Source organism: Haliotis rufescens, unplaced genomic scaffold (assembly GCF_023055435.1).
Source record: "Haliotis rufescens isolate VD_foot unplaced genomic scaffold, xgHalRufe1.0.p SCAF_6, whole genome shotgun sequence".
NCBI lineage: Eukaryota > Metazoa > Mollusca > Gastropoda > Lepetellida > Haliotidae > Haliotis > Haliotis rufescens.
Genome location: NW_025964334.1, coordinates 61,453,503 through 61,473,015, shown reverse-complemented (window position 1 = coordinate 61,473,015; position 19,513 = coordinate 61,453,503). Strand labels below are relative to the sequence as shown.

At 38.8% G+C, this 19,513-nt stretch overlaps 1 protein-coding gene across 1 annotated transcript; it reads right to left on the bottom strand.

The window, feature by feature from the left end:
* Positions 1 to 9,648: 9,648 nt before the first annotated feature.
* On the bottom strand, positions 9,649 to 10,986 carry LOC125374883 (ankyrin repeat domain-containing protein 17-like). The gene has a single exon (XM_048386572.1). The coding sequence runs from the start codon at positions 10,966 to 10,968 to the stop codon at positions 9,649 to 9,651; it is 1,320 nt and encodes a 439-aa protein (XP_048242529.1). The 5' UTR covers positions 10,969 to 10,986.
* Positions 10,987 to 19,513: the final 8,527 nt, after the last annotated feature.

The window sequence follows — 19,513 nt, the reverse complement described above, 5'->3', positions numbered from 1 at the left end:
TTCCCCTCCAGGTGATAGAGCAACTGGGGGATCTTCTGTTATAGTGAGGCAGGGCGTCATTCACAGTCCTGTTCCTCTCAATACCCCTCTTCAGGCTGTTGCGGTACGTGTAACATTAAATATTGTTTTTACATTATGTTCATTGTATGTACCACCGTCGTTCTCTCTTCGACAGTCTGATATTCAAGCACTATATGACCAACTCCCTAAGCCATGTGTTATCATGGGAGATTTGAATGGCCATAACCCTCTTTGGGGTAGTAATGACACTAATAATAAAGGAAAGATACTTGAGGATTTTCTCTTGAATAATGATTTGTGTATTTTCAATGATGGTACTCACACCTATCTACATCCTGCAACTGGCACTTACTCTTGTTTAGACCTGTCAGTTGTAGATTCCAATTTACTTCAGGAATTTGAATGGTCAGTCCACAATGACCTATGCGGAAGCGACCATTTTCCTACCATTTTACAATCTGTGTCACCATCTGATGTTTCTCCGTCATCACGATGGAATTTTACTAAGGCAAACTGGGCTTTATATGCAACCCTTTGCACTAATCATCTAAAACCTGATGGTTTTATTGATGTTTCTGATCCTATAAAACTTTTTTTCCGATAAACTAATTCAAATAGCTGATGAATGTATTCCGAAGTCCTCTTCAAATCCTCACATACGTAAACCATGGTTCAGCAATGATTGCAAACTAGCTAGGAAGGCAAGGAAAAAAGCTGAACAATATTTCCGTCGCCATCCTATGGTCCACAATTTAAATAAATTTAAAATATTAAACGCTAAGGCAAGGCGTACTTTTAAACAAAACAAGCGTCAGTCTTGGCAAAATTATGTCTCCAAGATAAATTCACGTACGCCGATATCTAAGGTATGGAACATGATTAAGAAAATTAAAGGTAAGGGTTCTAAATTTGGTGTTCACCACCTTAAAACTGGGAATGACTTATTAACCGATACTTCAGATATTGCTAATAAACTTGGTGAAACTCTGGCTCAACATTCTTCCTCCTCGAACTATGACCCTAAATTCCAAAAATATCAAAAGCAGCAAGAAAAGAAACCTATAAATTTTAATTCAGATAATGGCGAGGATTACAATGAAATCTTTTCCATTCATGAACTCAATACTGCCCTTGGGCAAGCTCATGACACTGCTTCAGGGTCTGATAATATACATTATCAACTCTTAAAACATTTACCGCAATCCTGTTTAGAAACCCTCTTGATGATCTTTGATAAAATCTGGACGTCCGGAGCATTTCCTTCTTCATGGCGTGATGCTATAGTAATTCCCATACCTAAACCTGGTCGTGATCATACTGATCCTTCCAATTATCAACCAATTTCATTGACTAGTTGCGTTTGCAAAACCATGGAACGCATGGTCAATAACAGATTAACCTGGTACTTAGAATCCCATAACTTAATCACAAATATCCAATGTGGATTCCGTAAAAATCGCAGTACCATTGACCACTTAGTTCGACTGGAGTCATTCGTTAAGAATGCCATTGTAAATAAGCAACATGCAGTGTCTATCTTTTTCGATCTAGAAAAAGCATACGACACTACATGGAAGCACGGTATTTTAAAAGACTTACATGACTTTGGATTGCGAGGCCGTTTGCCTCAATTTATATCCAAGTTTTTATCTGACAGACAATTTTAAGTCCGCGTGGGAACTACCCTGTCTGATCATTATAATCAGGATTAGGGTGTCCCACAAGGCAGTATTTTGTCTGTCACATTGTTCAGCATTAAAATAAATAGCCTCTCTAAGGTTTTAAGTGACTCCATTGATGGATCTTTATTCGTGGATGACTTTAACATATCATGTCGTGGTAAAAACATGCATACTATCGAAAGACAATTACAATTATGTCTCAATAAGATAAATAAATGGTGTTTAGAAAATGGTTTTAAATTTTCGAAATCCAAAACAAACTGTTTACACTTTTGTAGGAAATACAAACCTCATAAAGACCCTGAGTTAGTTTTAGATAGCACTCCGATTAAAGTTGTAAAAGAGGCTAAATTCCTGGGTATTATTTTTGACCACCATTTAACCTTTTTACCACATATAAAATATTTGAAAAATAAATGCCTGAAGGCCCTTGACCTACTGAAAGTTGTTTCAAATTCCAAGTGGGGTGGGGATCAGAAAACCCTACTCCAATTATACAGAGCACTAATTCGCTCTAAACTGGATTATGGCTCCATCGTCTATGGTGGAGCCTGCAAAAGCAACCTTAAACTTTTGGATACTATCCATCATCAAGGTCTAAGACTATGTCTTGGATCTTTCCGAACTTCTCCTATTCACAGTCTGTATGTTGAAGCTGATGAGCCATGTCTTAAACAACGCCGCATTAAATTATCCTTACAGTATGTCTCTAAATTACGCTCTAATAATTCGAATCCAGCATATGACTGTGTTTTTCACCCCCTTTATGAAAATCTCTATAAAAACAAATCATCGGTTCTGCCCCCACTTGGAATAAGACTTCAATCTGATATTTCAGCTGCTCAAATTAATCTTGAAGATATAGCCCCCACGCAGCTTTTGTCTTCTCCACCTTGGCAGTTGGTAAAGCCAGAGGTGGATCTGACATTAACTAAATTAAAGAAATCGGAAACAAATCCACTTATCTATCAACAAAAATACAATGAATTAAGAAACACATATAATACTTACAAATCTATATTTACTGATGGATCCAAGGATAGTGGCGCTGTTGCCAGCGCCACTGTCATTGGATCTAGGACTATCTCCTCCAGATTACCCGATAAAAGTTATATTTTCACGGCAGAGGCCAATGCCATTTTAACAGCTTTACAATATATCAGTAAACAGTCAAAATATAAGAAATTTATCATATTTTCCGATTCTCTTTCTTGCCTGCAGGCTATCCATAACGTATCCTGTCAATATCCACTTTTAATCAAAATTATTGAATTATTTAATGAACTTGCTACTGGCCAATACGACATCGTCTTTTGTTGGTTGCCCAGTCATGTGGGCATCAAAGGCAACTCAATGGCTGATGCTGCTGCTAAAGCAGCACTCAACAAATCTGTGACACCACTTCTTATCCCATACACTGATTTTAAACCTGTAATCAGATCTTATATTTGTGATCTTATGCAAAAGAAGTGGGACTCCCAAGTCGGTATCAATAAATTACATGTAATTAAACCAAATATTGGTTACACCTACTTGGGCTGTCAGTCCAGATTTGAAGAGGTCATTATGCGACGATGTCGTATTGGCCATAGCAGGTATACACACGAATATATTTTAAAAAGCGAGGATCCTCCATTTTGTATCCCTTGTGATGAGAGAATCACGGTCAAGCATGTTCTGCTTGACTGTATTGATTTTTCCATCACAAGGGATAAATATTTCAGTGCAACTTCAATAATGGATCTTTTTAATAATGTTTCGTCTCATTTAATAATTAACTTTTTAAAAGAAATTGAACTGATAAATAAATTTTGATGTACATAATTGTTTCTTAATTTGATAGTGTCTAATTGTGAACTGAGATTGTTAATGGCTGTGCCCTTTACGGGGGTTAAAGTACTGTAAAATTATTGTCCCCCTGAGAGGGCATAGTAAGTCCATATCATTCGACGTCTGTTATTCCTATCATAGTTTTAATCGTAGAATATATGTTCTTTTAAATACAGCTACATTCCCTAATCGTCGCCAACAACTGAAGGGATGATGTAAATCCTGCTGGGGTCCATGCAGGTAGCAAAGGTACTGTAAGTCCCCATGGTCCCCAGTATGGTGATCTACCTTCAGTTGCTGGCGATCTATATCCCATTTTATAATGTATTGTCCTGTCTAGTGATGTATTTTTATGGTTCCCTGCTAGTTTTAAATAATAATCTGTGATAAGTCTAGTTATTTTCCTGTCCCTTGTCGACAGGTTTTTATGGTTTACATGTATTTATTATATATAACTTTTGAAAGTCACGATATGGCTGAAATATTGCCGATGTGACTTAAAATCTTAACTCACTCACTCACTCACTCACAAGCCACTTTCACCGGCTACATTTTTTCAGTACTGATTCAAAAGCTAACTCACCGTTGCGTCGTCACTAGTCAGTCGTCACTAGTCATGCTTTTCCTCCCTCGTTCCTTACTGTTATCCACTTCATCCTTACAGTGTTCCCTACCATACTTTTCTGTCACAGAAATCACTCGATGAATTATTAAATACCATATCATTAATGCGTACTCGCGAGTTCGACGTCTGACGTCTTGACGCCTGGAGCCGTTTTCAATTCGCGGCATATCGGCTCATTCCTCTCCACTCGGTATCTTGTACATTACGGAATGGGACGAGTGTGCCAAATGGCATCGGGATCATTCGTAAGTGTCCGTAGACTGAAGTCACGAGACACCATGCCTACCCGTAACCTTCGTAAGTGTCCGTCACCTATTCGACCCTGTTTGTTCAGTTCCGTAACGTCGTAGGCATGACTAGGTAAATTTGCACTAAGTTTAACAGTGTGGACGTAGCTCAGTCGGTTAGCTGTCGTGCTAACAATCCGAAGGTCGCGGGTTCGCGTCCGACGGATTCTCACAAAAACTGGTTGCTTGTCTTGAGACATGTGACCTACGGCAGAGATCGTCCTCACGAGAAGTTGTGGTACTGTATTCTAAAGGTGCTCCGAATAGAGAGACAACAATGACAGAATTTAAAGAAACATAAAATAACTTAAGGATACACCTGTAGCCAAACACCTGGCGGCCTATTCACGAAGCTGTCTTAGCTTCAGATGATAAAAATTACGACTGCCATAAGAGCTATTCTTGAAGCTGTCTTAAACCTATCGTAGCCGTGTCTCAGCTACCACAGCTGTCGCAGCTAAGACAGGGAGCTCTCTTCTGTCGAAGACAGAAAGGGTCGGGTGTTTTCCAGTGACGTCATAAGGGAATTCCCTTGACCTACATTGACGGGCAGACGGGCGTCTTCTGTGCACCAAGGACTCACCTCCGAAACATAAACGCATCAGGAAAGTAAACTGGATGCCAATTGAAGTAGACATATTAATTCAAGAAGTGGAAAAAAAACATCACATTTTATTATCGGCGTTTTGTATTTTTTGTAAGTATTTTTAATTTGTTTTATGCAAGTAATTATTAACGTCATACATTATATATATAGAACAGAGGTATCAATTTGTACAATGTGTAGTAATTAAGTATTAAAACAAAATTTTGATAGTATTTGGTGACATTATGTGATTTTTTTTAATAGAATCTGTGCCAACAGCTTGGTCAAAAGCAATGAGAAGGAGATCAAGAAGAAATGAACTGACATTAAGTAAGTGCATTGGCCATATCTGATAATGGTATGATTTGTATTCAAAACAAAATGAACCCAGTACTGTTAACATACTATATAAATATTCAAGAATGTTTTTAGCAGCATCAATCTATGTAAAAAAAAAAAATGACATATTTCTGGCTGATATGAACATGTCAATAACTTTTTTGAATTGCCTATGTTTAGACAAATTTGCTTACTATATGAAAACATATACAATACTAAGAGTGTCAAGCGATGATAGAATCTTTTATTAAACATTTAGACTGATCAAATTTCCTTTATAACTTGCAAATTCAAACTGTGATATAATCTGGTATTCAGAAGCCAAGCAAGAAGGAAGGCTGCCTCGCTAAAAAGAGTGATTAGTGCAACAGGAGGAGGACCACCACATCAACCACTTAATGAAGTTGCAGAGCAGAGTTGTTGATTACATTGGCATATCAAAGATTACTATAACTTCTATGTAATCAGCCAGGCTAAATGACACATTTACAGTATATTGTAATCACTTGTATTAATTGTTTTCACATTTGATACATTTATTCACATCTATCATGAACAGGGTTACTACATAAAACATTTTTAATGTTTTATTGTTATGTGTTACAAATCTTTGAAATTTACAATCTTCATTAAAATGTATTTACAGATTGTATCACTGATTCCCTCCTGTCAAATTGACGGTTGTGAGGGTGGATTGGAGAGTGATGTCAATGAATGTAAGTTACAGAAATCTGAAATCATAACATAGAAAAACATATCAACATTAATTCTTATTTAATTATAAATGACCAGTGATAAAGATTCCACTTACAAATATATTCGACATTATGTCATTAAAACACTTGTAAGATGTTAGTGTAGTCAATGTCACAAATAAATATGTCAGTTGCATGAAAACTTATACATTCTGATTATTCATTATCTTTAGATGTTCCCGAAGACCTGACAAATGTCTGTCTGCCTGACGAGCAGTCAGTGTTCTTTATACCACCATCACCACCACAGCTGGAGTCACAACAGAAAGCAGCAGTCACAACAGAAAGCAGCAGTTGTTCAGACTGTACTAGCTGTGGAAGGTATTAAAATATCATTGATCTGACATAACTTGTCATGATAATTCAACTATATCACAGGTCTGACCATTCACACAAAGATTTATAACATGTAAGACCAGTGAAAAAAGTAAATAAAAAAATGTACCTTTGTTGTCTAAAAAGATTTTCAACTCCTCTCACAACTTCTCATATAAATGTTCACTCAATATTATAAACATGTGAGAAACAGGTGAGAAAAAAACAAATAATTTCCAAAAACTTTCACATATATATTGTGTACTTTGATTATGGAAAAAGCATACATTACCTTTATTCATGTTTCAATTTGATTTGATGTACTGAAATATACTACTCATATTTTCAGGACAAATTCCAACCACAAGAGACAAATTGGTGGCTTTAGAGGAAAGGAAAATGGAGATTCTGTCAGTAGAAATCCAGCGTCTCAGTATTGAGGAAAGAAATCTTGCTATAAATGAAAGAAATTTGAAAATAAATGAAGAAAATTTGTTGCTGAAACAAGCAGAAAAGAATGTTCAGTGCCTGTCTCCTCTTATTTCATTTCATCATTAATTACTATTTCAGCGTTGTTGTCGTAAATATATATGTAATATTTGACTCTGCTAGGTCTATTTTAGGAGAGGGGCCGTAGGGTAGCATTGTGGTTAAAGAGTTTGCTCATCACGCCAAACACCCAGGTTCGAAAGGGTTCAATGTGTGAAGCCCATTGCTGCTGGTGTCCCCTGCTGTGATATTGCTGGAACATTGCGAAAAGCGGCATAAATACACACTCACTAATTCAGAAGAAACATTTCAGTTCATGTCAGAATGTTTAATTTTTTCACATGTTCAGTATTGTTCACTGTCTTGAGAAAAATTGGCGGATAACACCACGCCTGGTTTGAAACCCATCACAAATAGGTCCATGATATCTTGTTGTAACATTTATACACATTTTCATATCTTATATATCCACAGCAAGAGATTGCAAAAGTTATCTTGTGGCAATTCAGTTAATATATCAATCATGTATGGGTTTTTTCTTACTTATAGACGCCATAAAACATGAATAATGTTATATATTTAAAAGAAATAATTTAATGTTTTTTGAAAGAAAAACTTCAAAATCTACATTGTTTTGGCCTACGTAATTATTGCTATACATACCGGAATCTAGACTTCAACACCCCGAAAGCCCTCTCAACGGTGTTTCTGGTTCTGCAGTGGGCACGTGTTTGTGGGTTTGAAAGAGGAGTGAGGAGCCATGGCCGACAGGCATACGAGATAAATGTTGGTTAGAAGTGTTTGCAGAATATGTGACTGTAATCGATGGGTTTTTATTTTCCTTCAATGCAACATTACTTTCATCATTAATTAATTTATTTGAAACCTGTCAATTTATCTGAGCATTTCCAAATTGTGACATATTCCTTTATTAAAGGGTATTCTGCAAAAATAAAGTGTTACAAATTACAATCAAAACTACGTTGATGTTATTTTTCACATGAGAATGTTGTTATACCTAGAGTCACCGAGCAACCATCCATCCACAGGATTCTGCTCTAATTTGGTGCCAATGTTGCTGTTTGACAGCATGAATGCATCATGAGTTGCCCCTGGCCATCTACAGACAATGTTGGTAAAACTAAAATAGTGGAAATATATTTTCATTATCTCTATTAATGATCTCCTAGAATGGGTCAACCAAGTGTTATATTGGAGAGATGGTGGTGTAACTGCTTCAAACCATACAATTGTTATTGTTGTTGTTGTTGTTGTTTTTCCAAACAAACATATCATTTTCATTCCTTCCATCTTTTCAAATATTCACTTAAATTAATTTAACAAATGTTGATATGTTTAATCCCGCAATCACACTTGGTAAGTTAAATTGAAAATAAATCCAATAAGTTTACACTACTTTAATTAATAATTTTAAATATTATTGTCACAAATAATTCCAGGGAGCAGTTAATTAATTTGTGTACATTTACTGACATTGACATTGTTTACTTTTACATTTAAGTCATGGATTTGATACTTATTTCATTTCAAAAACATATTTTTTTCACATTTCATTCTACTGACAGAACAATGTGTGTATGATCATCACAAACTGTTAATATTATAATTCAGTAACCTTATAGGAACCCCTTCCTTAAACCTTTATTTGCCCCTTCGATGTCATTGGGTGGGTTTATTGACAGGGGGCGCAATGGGTCATGGTCAAGGTCAACTATGCGAGGCGGTACATTTAATGTGATCGTGGCGATGTATGAAATAGCAGTCTGTATCTTTCTCATTCAATATACAATTTGATTACTATTATAAAACCTTGTACAATTACCGGAGATCAGCATCACAAATTGCTTGAATATTGATGGCATGGTAACCCTTAAGGCACATGTAAGCGACCTCCTCATCATGCGGTGGTCTAACAATAGCGATCAGCGTGCCATCGATGCACCCTATTACATTGGGGAACCCAGCTATGTCATAAAATCTTTCGTTTGTGTTTTGATGGGTTGTGGCATCGTTTGCAAAGTGTATCAAATTCAGATGTTTGCACAGTAGATTTATGGTTTTGTGTATCACCCTCGATACACTAGGTTGACTGACACCGTGCAGGTCCCCGTTTTCAGACTGAAAACCACCTTTTGCAAAGTATCGTAGAGTTATCAAAACATGCATTTCGGGTGATAGAGGTACCGAACGCTTGGTCGGTCGTTCGAGGTAGGACCCCAGACTCGCAATAATTTGCATGATGGCATGCCGATTTAGCCTATATCTGGATATAAGCTGCGTGTCATCTAGCGTGTCCAGTTGACTCGTCCTGTCACGGAATATTTTCTTCCCGGAAGGTGTTAGGGTTGATTGTTTTTCTCAATCGAGAAGCCCAAACAAAAGGTAGGACGCCATGATGGATACCTAAGACAGGTTTACGACATGTCAGTCTTATTTTTTGTCTTAAACTTAAAACAAGGCAGTTCGATGTGCATAACGAAAACATCGAGCATATTCATAATGGTTCCACCCTCTTTGTGATGTCATGCATCTCAAAATGTCTCCAAATATTTCCTTAAACAAAACAAACATTATCATCCTAGTCGTGACATATAAAACACAAAGACCTATAAAGGACACACACCTCGTCAATTCCTTCGACGTCTGCACTAACAACTCACTTCAAGTAAGAACCACATAACACCAGGAGATCCAACAGTTATTCAGCTGTCTGCTCCTTCTTGTTCCTGGCATCAGTGTCTGCCTTGCCCTGTGAGTAGACAAATTCCATTGTCTCCTCATCTCCTCCCACACAAGCAAAGTTAAGGATGGTGTTACCACGTTTGGTAACATGTGACATCTCAGCTCCATTCCTCACAAGGAACTTCACCATCTGTCCATGTCCATTCTGTGCTGCCAGCATCACTGGTGTCCCCCACCATCCTCTACTGTTGATGTCCACCATGTTCCGTGAGAGGATGAACTTCACCATATTAACGTCTCCTCCCGCACATGCCCAGTGAAGGATGCTGTCACCATCATCATCCACTAGTGATAGATCAGTTACTTCACTCACAAGAAACTTCACTATCTCTGTGTGTCCCTTTTGTGCTGCCAGCATCACTGGAGTCACTGGAGATCCTCTACTGTTGATGTCCACCATGTTCCGTGAGAGGATGAACTTCACCATATTAACGTCTCCTCCCACACATGCCCAGTGAAGGATGCTGTCACCATCATCATCCACTAGTGATAGATCAGTTACTTCACTCACAAGAAACTTCACTATCTCTGTGTGACCCTTTTGTGCTGCCAGCATCACTGGAGTCACTAGAGATCCTCTACTGTTGATGTCCACCATGTTCCGTGAGAGGATGAACTTCACTGTGTTCAAGTCTCCCCCCACACAGGCCAAGTGAAGGATGTTGTCACCGCCATCATCCACCAGAGACACATCAGCTCCCTCATTGACAAGGAGCTCCACAACGTCTCTGTGTCCGAACAGTGCAGCCACCATCACCGATGTCAGGCTCTGCTCTCCCTTACTGTCGATGTCCGTCATGTCTGTCGAGAGGATAAACTTCACCGTCCTCGCGTGTCCTCCCGCACAGGCCAAGTGAAGGATGTTGTTACCGATACTGTCCACCAGAGACACATTAGCTCCTTCACTCACAAGGGACTTTACCACTTCTCCATGTCCACACAGTGCTGCCACCATCACTGGTGTCCTGTTCTGCTCTCCTCTGCTGTTGATGATCAACATGTTCCTTGAGAGAATGAACTTCACCGCCTTCACGTCTCCAACCACACAGGCTAAGTGAAGGATGTTGTTACTGACACCGTCGACCAGTGTCACATCAGCTCCTTCACTCACAAGGAACTCTACAACTCCTCTATGTCCATGTCGTGCTGCCCACATCATTGGTGTCCTCCCGTCCCTGTCTCTACAGTTGACATCAGCCAAACCGGCTGCCAGGATGCACTTAACAGCCTCCAGGTCCCCCCTGTAGCTAGCTTCAAATAGTTTACAGTCTCCCATTGATTCCCTATGTGCGGCAGTCGGTGTTGCTGTAACACAAAGTAAACTTTGTACAGATCTCCAACATGTTTTAACTTAGACATCTCTTACAGTGTTCACATCTTGCATGGTGAAAACAGTTGATACATTATTTAAACATGAACTATGACTGACAACAACATGGCAATGCATAATGATCTAGCAATTCAGTAATTCGCTTGTTGGTTATCACCATATGTTGGTTTTTCGGGATCAGTCCCAGTGTTGCTGACGTCAGGACAGGGAACAGGGGTTGTCGTCAAGTTTATCTATGCCAAGCTTAAAATCTGCTGCCCTCCTTTTAGGTGTGTGGCAGAGGAGGGGCATTGTTTACCACTGCTGTACTCATATCTTCATTTATGGCTTTTGGAGTTTTGGAGTTCTTGATCACTGCACGTTCCACAATTTTGTCCACCTTCCAAAGGTCACTGAATCAAGATTGTATGGATATACATGGTGATCACTTTTTTCCAACCATTACATCTATGTAGATTGGTGTGCGCACAATAAAAGACTACATGCTTTTGATGTTTTTTTCACAATGCAAGACATTTTTGTGAGCCCTCAATACCATGTCAGCATATCCGTACTGAAACTAATCCTGTCATTACACTAATATTATATATTTTTGTTATTAAATAAATGTTCACTGTATATCTGAGCTTATGGTTGTAATCGATTTTATTAACTTTAATTCAAAATTTCATTCCATTTTTTAAATTTTGTCGAATCATTTATAACCTGATTGGCAGATCGGACCGTTATTAGATTACCGCTATTGGCCTTGGAACAAACCTAAGGTGACACGGAATTAATAACGACATCACAAATACCTTCCACTGACCCGTTACAAGTAATATTTGTTGTGCTTTGACTATTATATGTCAACATAATGGTTTCACGTTCGGCAAGACCGCAGGAAGTCACGACAGTAAATGATATTTGATGTTTCTTATATTTTTGTGATGTACTGATATTACAGTGAAAACACGAACACGTCATTTTCTTTCGTATATATTGGGTAAAGAACGACGTTTTTTGGACGCTTTCTAACACTCGGTTTTCTGTCCAAATAATATTGTTATTTGACAGTGGAATTAATTGTGAGCGATTGTCCGATAGAGCTAACTGTGCATAACAGATGGATATGTGATGTCATTACATTTGGTGCCATGTCGTGTTTGCAGTGTTAACAGTTAAAGTGCACTGCATGCAAAACACGCATGCAATATCTTGTGGACGTTTTATTGATTTTATGCATGAAACACGCACGTTTCTGCGTAAACATGAATATTGATTTCATGTCCACAACAAATAATTTCACTATTACTTCTATACTTCATATGTGAGGCTCATAACTTATCTTCCCCTGAAAACTCGGGGTAGAACCCATGCTTGCCGTAAAAGTCGATTATGCTTGTCAGAAGAGGCGAGTAACGGGACGGGGTGGTCAGGCTCGCTGACTTGGTCGATGCATGTCATCGTATCCTAATTTCGTGGATCGATGCTAATGATGTCAATCACTGCATTGTCTGGTCCAGACTCGATTATTTACAGACCGCCGTCATATAGCCGGAATATTGCTGAGTGCGGCGTTAAACAACAAAAAACAAACAAACAGAACTTATCTATCAAACCACGTATCTTGTATTTACAGTATTCCCCACCTACCCAGCCATCAGTGCATCCCTCTCACTGTCTGTATCTACATCTAATCGTCCGACTTCCGTGTTCTCCTGCCTACCTTCCTAGCCATCAGAGGTTCCGTCTTTCTGTCTGCATCTATTTCTAATCTTCGGCCTACAGCGTTTCCCAACCTACCCAGCCATCAGTTCTTACATCTCACTGTCGGTATCTACAGCGAATGTCCTGTCTAAAGTATTCTGCAATCTACCCTGTAAATCAGACTCCTGTGTAGCCATTAGTGATTCCCTTCTGTATACAGTTTTGTCCAAGCTACCTTGTTGATCAGAATTCTCATTTGCCATGAGTCTCGGTGGGTCAATCTCGATCATCTCGATCTCGTCACTTGTTTCTGGAACACAGGATATATGTATGTAGACAGCTACAACACTGAAGCATACATGACTTGACATCGAAACAGCTACACAGAGTGATTAATGCATCTCCTCTATTACCTTTGTAACAATAAACGTATTTTGTCTGCAGTATTCTCCCACCTATTGTGTAACACCAGACTTCCTTGTAGACCTCGCCATCAGTGCTTCCCTCTCTCTATCTGTATCTACATGTACTATTCTTTCTACATTATTCTCTCACCTACCTACCTAGCCTTCAGTAATTTTCGAAGACTGTCTGTATCTACATAATACAATCTTCTGTCCTATAGTTTGTCCATCTGCTTACATAACCATCAGTGCTTCTTTCTCACTGACTGTATCTATATCTTAATCTTTTTATCCCCCGCCGCGCGAAAGCGCGAAGCGGGGGATATAGTATTCACGACCGTCCGTACGTACGTCCGTACGTCCGTACGTCCATACGTCCGTACGTCCGTCCGTACGTCCCACCTGTTTGTTGCCGCGATATCTCAAGAACTAAACACTGGATTGTCTTCATATTTGGAACTATGGTGTATATACAGACTCCGCAGACACCAGTCGGTTTTGGTGACCTTGATCCCATTTTCAAGGTCACAGCAGGCATATCTGCTTTTGGAGTTGGAAAACGGTGTTGCCGCGATATCTCAAGAACTAAACCCTGGATTGTCTTCATATTTGGAACTATGGTGTATATACAGACTCCGCAGACACCAGTCGGTTTTGGTGACCTTGATCCCATTTTCAAGGTCACAGCAGACAAATCTGCTTTTAGAGTTGGAAAACGGTGTTGCCGCGATATCTCAAGAACTAAACCCTGGATTGTCTTCATATTTGGAACTATGGTGTATATACAGACTCCGCAGACACCAGTCGGTTTTGGTGACCTTGATCCCATTTTCAAGGTCACAGCAGGCATATCTGCTTTTAGAGTTGGAAAACGGTGTTGCCGCGATATCTCAAGAACTAAACACTGGGTTGTCTTCATATTTGGAACTATGGTGTATATACAGACTCCGCAGACACCAGTCGGTTTTGGTGACCTTGATCCCATTTTCAAGGTCACAGCAGACAAATCTGCTTTTAGAGTTGGAAAACGGTGTTGCCGCGATATCTCAAGAACTAAACCCTGGATTGTCTTCATATTTGGAACTATGGTGTATATACAGACTCCGCAGACACCAGTCGGTTTTGGTGACCTTAATCCCATTTTCAAGGTCACAGCAGACAAATCTGCTTTTAGAGTTGGAAAACGGTGTTGCCGCGATATCTCAAGAACTAAACACTGGATTGTCTTCATATTTGGAACTATGGTGTATATACAGACTCCGCAGACACCAGTCGGTTTTGGTGACCTTGATCCCATTTTCAAGGTCACAGCAGGCAAATCTGCTTTTAGAGTTGGAAAACGGTGTTGCCGCGATATCTCAAGAACTAAACCCTGGATTGTCTTCATATTTGGAACTATGGTGTATATACAGACTCCGCAGACACCAGTCGGTTTTGGTGACCTTGATCCCATTTTCAAGGTCACAGCAGGCATATCTGCTTTTAGAGTTGGAAAACGGTGTTGCCGCGATATCTCAAGAACTAAACACTGGGTTGTCTTCATATTTGGAACTATGGTGTATATACAGACTCCGCAGACACCAGTCGGTTTTGGTGACCTTGATCCCATTTTCAAGGTCACAGCAGACAAATCTGCTTTTAGAGTTGGAAAACGGTGTTGCCGCGATATCTCAAGAACTAAACCCTGGATTGTCTTCATATTTGGAACTATGGTGTATATACAGACTCCGCAGACACCAGTCGGTTTTGGTGACCTTAATCCCATTTTCAAGGTCACAGCAGACAAATCTGCTTTTAGAGTTGGAAAACGGTGTTGCCGCGATATCTCAAGAACTAAACACTGGATTGTCTTCATATTTGGAACTATGGTGTATATACAGACTCCGCAGACACCAGTCGGTTTTGGTGACCTTGATCCCATTTTCAAGGTCACAGCAGGCAAATCTGCTTTTGGAGTTGGAAAACGGTGTTGCCGCGATATCTCAAGAACTAAACACTGGATTGTCTTCATATTTGGAACTATGGTGTATATACAGACACCGCAGACACCAGTCGGTTTTGGTGACCTTGACCCCATTGTCAAGGTCACAGCAGGCAAATCTGCTTTTGGAGTTAGAAAACGGTGTTGCCGCGATATCTCAAGAACTAATCGCTGGATTGTCTTCATATTTGGAACTATAGTGTATATACAGACACCGCATACACCTGTCAGATTTGGTGACCTTGACCCCATTTTCAAGGTCACAGCAGGCAAATCTGTTTTTGGAGTTGGAAAACGGTGTTGCCACAATATCTCAAGAACTAATCGCTGGATTGTCTTCATATTTGGTACTATGGTGTACAGGCGGGGGATATTTCGTCACTCTGTGACAAATACTTGTCTTTACAGTTTTCTTCCACCTGCTTACATTGCCGTCAGGGCATCCCTCTCACTATCTGTATCTTCATATCTGATCGTTTGTCTCCAAATTGTGATAGTAGATGCTAAAAATACAGTTTTGGAATGTGATAGTAGGAGGGGAAAATATATCATTCGTAGCTGTGGAATATCCATGGAATGTCATGGTGTACCGGAACATAAACTACTCACAATCTTGGAACGTGATAGTAGTAGGTGAAAATATACCATACATAGTTCTGGAATGTAACTGAAGTTGCCGAACATATACTTCTTACAGTTCTCGGCCCCGTTCCTCAAAGCGATCTTAGCACTACGGTGATCGTAAGTCCCATACTTTAACATAGGCTTACGATCATCGTAGTGCTAAGATCGCTTTGAGGAACGGGGCCCTGGACTGTGATGGTAGTGAAAGTATTAGCTTCACATTTACTACTTATTGTTCTGAAAAGGGATAGTAGTAGCTACATATATACTACTTATAGTCCTGTAATATGATAGTAATGATAGTACGAGCTGAACATTTATTACGCATAGTGCTTCAATGTGATTGTTGTAGCAGAATATATACTACTCAAAATTTTGAATGTTACTGATGTCGCCGAACGTATACTACTTATCCTTTTGGAATGTGATAGTAGTCAATAGTAGTAGTTGAACAGGCACTAATTATAGTCCTGTAACAAACAATGCTATGCTTAAAGAAGCAAACATGAAAAACAGTCGTATAAAATAATAAATTTGAAACATTGGAAAAAATGTAATACACAGTTTAAACGAATCAAGAATATACTTACTTTTCAGGTTTCTGTAACGTCCGCGTATGAGTCTGTGAAGGAAAGGAACACTCGATCAAATCAGAATAAGCTGAAATGGAACTTATAATGTTTTATAGAAACGTTATTGACACTGGCGTTACGCAGATCATTTCTTAGCACGGTGGTGCTGATGATAATGTAGTACAATGTGTACCTGATCCAATCCATTCCAATTCCATCACACGTTTGTGGACACCAAATACGTTTGCATTGTGCATCTACTTAATTATTCGGTCGCCAAACGACGTCTTTGACTTTGATGGGGCATATGTGCATTCAGTTGCAGCAATCACTGGAAGCAAATGTTGTTGTGCTCTCTGATATTTATGTGCAATGATTTTGTCACGATACATCCACACACAGGCTTTAAAACACCTTGGGCACATCGTGTCCATGACTGCGTGCCTCTATACATCCAATTAAGGTAATTTAGGTTTACCCATTCATGAGGATATTTCATTCTCTTATTTGTTTGATGATTATCTGATATAACCAACACTTTATCCTCAGAAAACTTTGAGTTGAATAGATGGTGGAAGATTGTTTACTGCAACACCCACTTTACGCCAAAATCTGTGAGCAAACAACTTTTACCCTCAATATTTTACAAGGTCACTATTATGAATATTTCAAACACATAGTCATTCTTTGTCAACCAGTTTTCGTTAATAAAACACATACCTATAGGATGGGTTAAGGTATAGAAAGTTGACCAGGGTGGGCACCAACGTGACTGTTTATGGTTATTTCATGACACATTAAAAGGAGACACAACTCTTTTCAGTATAGATGACTGCAAATAAAGCACTCACTGAAAAAAAATATAAGCTTTCAATACGGGACGCAATGTTTTGGTTCCTATGCAGAAATGTAATCATATTTCACTGTAAAGATCATGATTTTGTTCATGAGATGAAGTTCGAAAACTGTCTGGAACTAAACATACCAAATTAATGTTACACATTGATCTTCCAATGGCATGTATAACCCTAACCCTCAATTGAACTCGTCACATCCCAAATTGAGATTCCATCCTTTTTACTTTGCATAAACTGGTTTTAGAGACAATACATCAGAAATCGAAACTTCACTATGCGACCTCAGATACGAGAGTGAAAAAGCAGAGATCCGTCCAATAAGGAGATAAAGTGACTGTGTTATGAAATTTGATGTAGTCCCTCTGTAGAGTAGATACCTCTTTTTTTAATTAGGAACCGAGCTCGTAATACGTTTATGTCTAGTTTACCATGACGGGAACCTCGCTTTGAAAATGTTGCTCTCCTGCAATGGTACGAAGGTCTGCAATCTTAGAAAATTCCGGAAAGTGGACACAGGTAGTTATATATGCAATAAATATTACTGAAGTTATATTAAAATACCTAAAGTCTTGAGAATTTTAAAAGAAGTGTTCAAAACACACAGTTTTTTTAATAAAAAATTGACAAATGACCCTCCAAACTTAGTCCAAAGATAGATGTTTTAATTTCCACCAAACTGCTGTGCACTGTTTGCACTCGCCATAAGTCATTTCTTGGAAATCGAATATGCAATTTCCATTGTAGGGGTGCTAGGTTATAGAAATAGTGGGGTTTTTTTAATGCTAAACGAATATATTTCTCAAACAAACTTTATGAATTAACATTCTACCATTTATTTAACATGCTGGTATGAGCCGGCTATGATGACAGGAGGAATCTGCATGATTTGACCAGTCGACTTCAAGATTGCACGGATTCAAAGCCAGCGTTTGAAAGCAATGAAACAGTTGTGGTGCAGAAATAGTGGCTCGTGTATGATTTTCTTAATTGTTGGTATTCTGAAATTAATTTCATCAAGTTTCATAAGCTGTAATTTCACTGATGTCAGGACATTGTTTTTGAGGCCTTTCGAAAGGGACGAGTGTTTTCTGATGGACTTTCAAATCCCCTCCTGCCAAATCCTGAGATGGCAATAAATATAAAGCACAAAAAGGTTTGTAAACAACATGTTGTCATGAATAAAGTTTCTTCAAACACATGTATATAATGTTATATTTTACTTGAATTGGCTGTTGTTTCAATGATGATTGAGATTGCCTATTCCGAGTCTGTTGGCTTCGAACATGTCCCTATCAGTTTTATAAACATTTAATTCGTTTGCATAACATATGTCTTTGTAAAGTCTTGTAATCTCGTCACCGAAGCAGTCAGGATTACGGCACGGAACAACATATTGTCGCCAAAGACATCCGTATTTTCTCTATTAGACGCTTGGCCATCTGTTAATTTCACCATTGACTTGGCATGTATTAGAGACCAGGGTGTCGCTGTACAAAATAACATTAGCACCACATCTGTCGTAAGGTTTGCGAGGTACGATGACCTTAGCGCTAAGGTCGATTTGTACAACGGCACCCTGACTTGAATTAGAGACCAAGTGTGTAACAGAGAAAATATTGATACGTTTTACAGTTCCAATTGGTGAGCCACTTTTTATGAATCGATATGTAGACTATCGATGAATTCATGCGCACGGTTTTTTGTGTGTGAAAAGGCTTACTATATTTAAAAGGGTTTTCCAGGGAAACCTCTTTTTAACCAATCAGAATCAAACAATCATCAATGTCATGGTGGAATATATTTGTCCATTTGTCATCCCTCTTTATAGGAAAAAGGCAACGGTGACAAGATTACATCGTGCTTAGTTGAAATGGTGTCCATGCGAGTCATCATACACCATGACAGTACTCTATTCACATTGGACAAAAATCCATCACCATTTCTATCTTTGGGAAGCAGGGACACTTGGCAGGCTTGACATCAGTAAGTTGTATTGTCTTGTCATAGATATTTTGTCTAATTCAATCGACTTTGTATGTTTCAGCGAAAGACAACTTTTATGTGAAATACTTGTTTCTTTGTTTTCACATTATGTCCTCCACTTATACAACCCCTGTATACATGTGAGTCTTGTCAGAAATTATACAGCTCCAAACTAGTTTTAGTTAAACATTAGAGAAATTGTGGACCTCTGCCTAAAGTGTTTAAGTGTAACAGCTGTTGGAAAATTTTCAGTCGAAAAGACAAATTTGATTCACATACGAAAAAGTACCATCAACATCGTACAGATAGTATTACGTATCAATTCTGTCATGCCATTCTGGCTGCAAGTACTAGCTATCCTTCTACTAGTTACATGTTTAC